At 34.9% G+C, this 7,500-nt stretch overlaps 1 protein-coding gene across 1 annotated transcript; it reads left to right on the top strand.

Moving 5' to 3' along the window:
• The first annotated feature begins 1,525 nt into the window (after positions 1 to 1,525).
• Positions 1,526 to 2,829, top strand: LOC122246568 (uncharacterized). The gene is made up of 4 exons (XM_086549081.1): positions 1,526 to 1,536; positions 2,240 to 2,420; positions 2,557 to 2,643; positions 2,725 to 2,829. Exons 1-4 carry the CDS (start codon positions 1,526 to 1,528, stop codon positions 2,821 to 2,823), a joined length of 378 nt encoding a protein of 125 aa, XP_086405207.1. The 3' UTR covers positions 2,824 to 2,829.
• The last annotated feature ends 4,671 nt before the right edge of the window (positions 2,830 to 7,500 follow it).

Genomic DNA, 7,500 nt, shown 5'->3' with positions numbered 1-7,500 from the left:
TTAGTCTTCGAATCGTGTACGCTTCACCCTCATCGTCCCTCGTCATCACTTTCGCCGTCTCCGGTCACATTTGGCGGCGGACATAGAGGTGGATTCGCTGGTGAAAACGGAAGTGGATTTAGCGGTGGACACGGAGGGGGATTTAGCGGTGGGTATAAAGGTGGATTTAGCTGTGGACACGGAGGTGGATTCGTTGGTGAAAACGGAAGTGGATTTAGCGGTGGGTATAAAGGTGGATTTAGCGGTGGACACGGAGCTGGATTTAGCGGTGGATATGGAGGTGGATTTAGCGGTGGATACAAAAGTGGATTTAGGAGTGGACGCGGAAATAGTTTAGTGATGGTGGAGTCGGAGGATTCGGAGACTAAGGTTTCAGATAATTTCGTGGTATTTATTCTAAGCGCTTATAGATGCCTATAGTCTACAGTGGTTAATATATCTGGATCTAAACACTGACTATCATTTTATCTCGGACATAAGCTAAATGTTACATAAAGTATGGCTGAACTGATAAGTATACACTTAATATATATATATATATATATATATATATATATATATATATATATATATATATAATATATATATATATATATATATATATAAGCGTATATATATTTTTATATATTTTTATATATGTATATATATATATATATATATATATATATATATATATATATACATATAAAAGCGTATAATATTTTTATATATATATATATATATATATATATATATATATATATATATATATATATATATATATAAGCGTATATATATTTTTATATATGTTTCCTCCTTCCTCTGTCTTTCTTTGTACTCGCTCTCCCTTATTTCATCTCCATTGTTTTCCTTTCTGATTTACGCTCTGCTCTGTCACCATGTCTATTTCGACCCATTTAGGTATGACTTCATCTTCCCAAATTCTGTTTATGCTTTTGCTGCTCTCTCATCATGCCTGTTTCGATTTACTTTTCCATATGCAAATTGATCTGGACTTGAACACCCAGTTCGCTCATGCGAACTGGGTATATATATGTATATATATATATATATATATATATATATATATATATATATATATATATATATATATATACACACATACATACATATATATACACACGCGTGTGTGTATACCTAATTCATTTGACTTTGAAAAGTTTAGTATGAATAGACAAGAAACGCATGAGCGAACTGGGTGTGTAACGAAACAGACATGATGAGAGAGCAGCAAAAACATTAAAAGAATTTGGGAAGATGAACTCATACTTAAATGGGTCGAAATAGACATGGTGACAGAGCAGAGCGTAAATCAGAAAGGAAAACAATTGAGATGAAATAAGGGAGAGGAGTACAAAGAAAGACAGAGGAAGGATGAAAATTAGTCAAAAAGAGTAAAAATAAGTAAAGTGAAGTGTATATATATAATAATGACCAAAAGAATCTATATATTTGAATATCAAAAAGTTTAGAAAATACCTTAAATTTCATTTACTGCCAGTTGCCCATATCTTGAATATGGAAAATGGATAAGAAGTAATACACAAAGTGATGTTTTTTGCTACTTCATATCAATAAGTAAACTCTCGCATTCTAATGTCTGGGAAAATAACATGGATAGTAATATACATGGAATTGATCGCATATCAGTGTAACTCTTGAAAATTGCCTTTTCCTGATTACCATTCAGTGTCTGTTGAGATGAACCTTATTGTACCGTAGTTTAGTGCATAAAAGGAACCGACTGCATAATCAAGCATGTTTCTAATATATCAACAGATACTAATAGAAAGATATCTACGCATTTCAGTTGTCGCAAGAAATGCAATAACACATGAAATAAGAACCTGATTGCCATAATATTTTGCGTTAGCTCATCCAGCCAAGTCCCACCTTTACCTCTCACACACTCAAAAAAGAAAGTCGAAGATTGCGGCCTTCTTCGCGCTCTTAATTCCACAGTCTTCCTGGCCGGAGGGAGTATAAAAGCTCCGCTCTTCAATCACATCGTCAGTCGTCTCTCAGCGGACCATTTACTAACATGGTATGACTGAGAAGTATTTAATTTCCACTCACTTTGTAAATTCAGCTGACGAAGTCTTGGAAGTCGAAATCTTATGGAATGATTTAAGACCTATTCTCAGATGTAATAAGTTGTTCTTTATAGATATCAAGAGAGGAGAAAAAGAGGAAAATCAACATGATTAGCATCTAATACTGTATCAAACTTTTCGCTTAGAATCGAGTACTCTTCACCGTCGTGGTTTTGTCCCTCGTGGTCGCCTTTGCCGTCGCCGGTCGCATCGGTGGAGGCGGATTTGGTGGTGGACACGGAGGTGGATTTGGCGGAGGACACGGAGGTGGATTTGGTGGTGGTGGATTCGGAGGATCTAGAGGTTATGGTGGCAGAGGATTCGGAGGTATTGCTATTAGTGTGGAATAATTGCACCAAAAAAATATAATGAATAAGAATGAACGGTTAAATATGACTTATGAAACGACGAAAAGATATCTAAGACCAGAGATATAGTCCCATTACATTTCGTACTTTGACAGGTGGACATGGAGGTTTCGGCGGAGGATTTGGCGGCGGTCATGGAGGATTCGGAGGCGGACATGGAGGATTCGGAGGTGGATTTGGAGGTAAGTTACCTTAAAGTTAAAACATGGTGACATTATGAACACATTACTTGGAATATTCTAATGATTTTCGCATATTTTCAGGACGATATGGAAAGTAAACTACTCGACGGTCTGTCAACACCAGAGCATTGTATAGTGAAAAATACTTTCGTTTTTATTATTATTATCAATAAAGTTTAAAGTCTATCAATATTTGATTTCCCTTTTCTATCATAATAAGCACGTGTTCCCTTAGAAGACAATCGTTAACTTAACTCTCTATATATAAATTTCATGATATCTAAAACAAACTATTTAATCCACAAATAAAATAAAAAATATATAGGAAAAATGTCTTTTGTAGGACCTTTGTAGGACTGTATAGTCATAATTTCGGTAAATTTCTAGAATATGTCTGTGTCATAAAACCCATTGAAATTGGCATCTCTTGATTCCTTAGAAATGTTTACTAACTATAAAAAAGTAATATTACTTGACACACACAACAAATGAGGTACGATTCGAGCGTCCTAAAATGATCATAAACTGTACGGATAGCAGAGATATTTACTTCTCGAGACATGTGTACTTCGCGGTGGCACCACCTGGACTGTGCCGTGACGTCACACGCACGCTTAATGTCGTCGGTTTGAGTGTGTATGTTAAATGCAATTAATAGGAAATTCAAATTTATCTTATAATTTCAAATTCATCCAAAAACAAAAAATATAAAAAATATAAAAATCAAAGAATGACTCACGAAGTACTATGAAAATGGCGGGGGGAGGGGGTCCGGGGGAGAGTCCCCGCTCCCACCCCTAGGTTGGTTATTGCGTTAGTTTATCGATAGATATTTAATCTGAGCTATAGTTCTCCCTTAAAAATTGAATACTCTACGGAAAACCTTATGATTTACCAGCAATTAAATGAGCGATTCACTTTAATTACTTACAGATCATGTAACTTCATTTAACGTTCTTGTGTTATGTATACACCTACTTGCAGGTTGATGGCAAATTAATATGGTATCATTTAGTTTGAAAGAAACATTATGGATTGTAGTTTATCGATAGCTCTTAACTGCAATATAACATACAAAACTTTCCCCCCTCCCTTTCTCTCTTTTTTTCTCTTTCAATCTCTCTCTCTCTCTTTCTCTCTCTCTCTCTCTCTCTCTCTCTCTCTCTCTCTCTCTCTCTTTCGCTGTACAACACACACTACATTGTAATATAATCCCTGATCCATGACCGGAAGAACTTGACTATTGCTTGTGTGGTGGTGTATATACGAGACAGGTGAAACATAGAGATTGTATGCATACACCAGGAACCTCCTCCTGGTTACGCAAAACATGTGGTCTGGCTGGATCAGGGATGCATTGGAAGGATTTCTTCTGATACGAAGTGAGAAGGATTAGGCACCGCGAGCAGATATCAATAAATGTATATATATATATATATATATATATATATATATATATATATATATATATATATATATATATATATACAAATTTTACATCCTTGACCGTGACTCGATCTCGGGTCCTCAGCGTGAGAATCCCGGATTCTAACCAATATACTACACGATCCACTAAAAAGAATTGTCTAACAAGGTGCCTTACATCCACCATGGAAGTTACCTATAGACTCATAGCAAAGCAGTGATAGCGAGGTTTTACAGACAATCCCCGTGGGCACTGGGCGGCAATGAGTTAGAAATTTAAGTCACAAATCATGTTACCGAGATTATATCTATGCGAGAAAGATGGTAGAATGCAGTAAGGCATTTTAATATAGAAATACAAATACAAATCCCTAATTCATTGCCGCCGAGTGCCCACGGGGATTGTCTGAAAAAAATCGCTATCACTCCTCAGCTTCAGGATATGGACGGTAAACCTCGGCCAACGGAAGGAATTATCTTTTTGTATTTCGATAATAAAATTGCGATAAAAGATAATGTGTGCTTATTTATTTCCGTGAGAACTTTAATACTGATTGATATAACATTTGTTAGTCTTATTAAAGGAATTTCCTTGAATTCGAAGTAGAAAACCTCTCAGTCCAAAGAAAAAATTAGTTTTACTGACTTTTAAATACAATGAAAACTATGTTAAATGATTAATTCTTGATATCAATATCAATAACCATAATATATCAATGTTATAATCATTATTGTTGTTAACAAAAACACTAATTTTACTCTTGTCAAGTATATTTTTTTCTTTATAATTATGTACTTTTTTATCATTATGGCCTACTATGGTAGTTTGTTATATAACTATAATGAATGTGGATCAAAGTATATAAACACACTCGCAAGCTTCTTCAGTGAAATCAGTGGCATGGACCTCCTCGTATCTGCAAAACTCCCTACAAAGGGAATCCAACAGACATAAGAACGTGATCAGTGTTCTCGCAAGAAGGAGGGGGCCCATAATAGGACGCATTACACTCATTATTAGCTGTGCATCAGTCTATCATCGAGACATTGTAAGTCATGCCTAATGCAACTGGAACCCCTGCTAAATTAGGCCCCCAAACCCTTAGATGTTAACGTCAATATGGTAAACGCTCAGTGTTGTATATATAACATCCTATGCAAATACAGAACAAACAACACATCAGAGTTACTATCTCTATCGCTGTCGCTATCAAACTATGAAACAAGGATGCCTTGATAGCTATATCAACATGGAAAGTTCACCTGAGCTTTATAGCAGTGTCAAGCTACAGGTAATCATTACGTCCACTAATATTTTATTAATATATCTATAAACGTAGCCAAGGTTATCCTGTCTTCGGAGGATGCATTACTAACTACATCACTGGAAAAGATTAACTTGGGCTTCAAAGAACCGTTGCCGAAATTCGTGAAAATTAAAAAAAAATATCAAACATGATATTGTTGATTCATGCATAAATAAAACTAGTAAGAAATGTCCTTCATTAGGTAGATTTAAACAGCTTAGGATATGGTATTCACAACATATATATAAATCAATAAATTGTGTAATGTTATTCATTGCATATATATAAATAAATAAATTGTGTAATGTTATTCATTGCATATATAAATCAATAGATTATGAAATGTTATTAATCATATATATGTAAATTAATAGATTATGAGATGTTAATTACATTTATAAATGGATAGATTATATAATGTTATTGCATTCCTAGTAGACGTGTGGGAACTCGGGGTTCGAGTGGGTCATAGTCAATCAAGACGGGCTCTTAGGAATGATCTGATTATCATTTTTGCGTAAAATGAAGACAATTCAACAGTGTTCGTACAATATTCTCTTAACCAGCCCAGATGAACCTTTCTTCGGAAGATGAATAACAAACTGCATCACTGGGAAAGGTTCACTTGGGCTTCAACGAACGACATGAAGCCGCTTTGGGAAGCTTGATTGTATATCTCAGACTGGGAGAGTGCGTCTTTAGCGCATGATTTCAATTCACCATGACTAGATCCAGCACTCGTCCAAATCTGATGATAGAATCTCATCCAATACTGACGGACGTTTGTATAATTACCATCTTCAGCCCAGGTTAACCTTTCTCCGGAGGATGCCTTAATAGCAACATCACTGGGAAAGGTTCACCTGAGCTTCATAAAAGCATCAAGAAAATCATGAAGAATAATTAATCATTAGACATCATAGTGACGGACGTTTGTACAATTACCTTGATCAGCCCATGTTAACCTTTCTCCGGAGGATGCCTTAATAGCTACATCACTGGGAAAGGTTCACCTGGGCTTCATAAAAGCGTCACAGGAAATCATTAATCATTATCATTATTTTTTACAATATTTTCCTTATCAGCCCAGGTTAACCTTTATCCGTAGGTTGCCTTAATAGTTTCATCACTGGGAAAGGTTTATTTGGGCTTTAAAGAAATGTCACAGGTAATATGTATATAAATATATGATATGCTATTCTATACATATATAAATCAATGAATTCTGAAGTGGGATTAATTTTATAAATATACATCACTGAATTATGAAATGTTTTTTTACTATATATATAAAGAAATAGGTTATGAAATGTAATTTATTAGATATATGAATAGATTATGAATTGTCAATAATTGCATTCATTAAGAATTAGTTAATGTTATTTCATTCCATTCAGAGTAGACGCGTGGGAACTCGGGGTTCCCACAGGAAATCATGAAGAATAATCAATCATTATCAAACACAATACGTTTTCTGTGCTATTCACTTCTTACATAAATCAATGAATTAAGAAGTGTTGTTCATTACATATATAAATCAATGAATTATGGTGTTGTCCATTACATATATAAATCAATGAATTATGAAAGGCTCACCTGGGCTTCATAAAAGCGCCACAGGAAATCATGGAGAATAATCAGTCATTATCAAACATCATATAAGTTTTTTACAATGTTCTCTCCTTCAGCCCATGCTAACTTTTATCCGAAGGCTACCTTAATAGTTACATAACTGGGAAAGGTTCACCTGGGCTTCCTAAAACCGTCACAGAAAATTATGAAAATCAGGGTCATTATTTTACCTCTTACCTGGTATATTTGTTGTTCGAGAACATGGTGGACGCCATCCTCCTGCTCTATTTTGGCACCAACGGGCACTATTATTTGTATTAAACATACATACATACACACACTCATGTATATATATATATATATATATATATATATATATATATATATATATATATATATATATATATATACACCATCGTGCCACTTCCACTTGGACTTCAGCAACAATGGAGTGCCACCTTACTCTTACTTATGTTAACTGTAACAGTTCTGTAGGATTATGGTGTCCCCTTGCCGCTCTCATCACACCATACGTTATTTTTTCTCTCCGTCG

This window comes from Penaeus japonicus, unplaced genomic scaffold (genome assembly GCF_977035675.1).
Source record: "Penaeus japonicus unplaced genomic scaffold, GWHDUDI00000001_assembly GWHDUDI00000021, whole genome shotgun sequence".
Classification (NCBI taxonomy): Eukaryota; Metazoa; Arthropoda; class Malacostraca; order Decapoda; family Penaeidae; genus Penaeus; species Penaeus japonicus.
The sequence above is the reverse complement of the archived record's forward strand: the minus strand, read 5'-3'. Positions and strand labels throughout refer to the sequence as shown.

Excerpts from the sequence above, each read along its gene's own strand:
- LOC122246568 (XM_086549081.1), top strand. Across the intron at positions 2,421-2,556 it reads TGGTGGCAGAGGATTCGGAG|GTGGACATGGAGGTTTCGGC; the intron begins GTATTGCTATTA and ends GTACTTTGACAG. Across the intron at positions 2,644-2,724 it reads ATTCGGAGGTGGATTTGGAG|GACGATATGGAAAGTAAACT; the intron begins GTAAGTTACCTT and ends GCATATTTTCAG.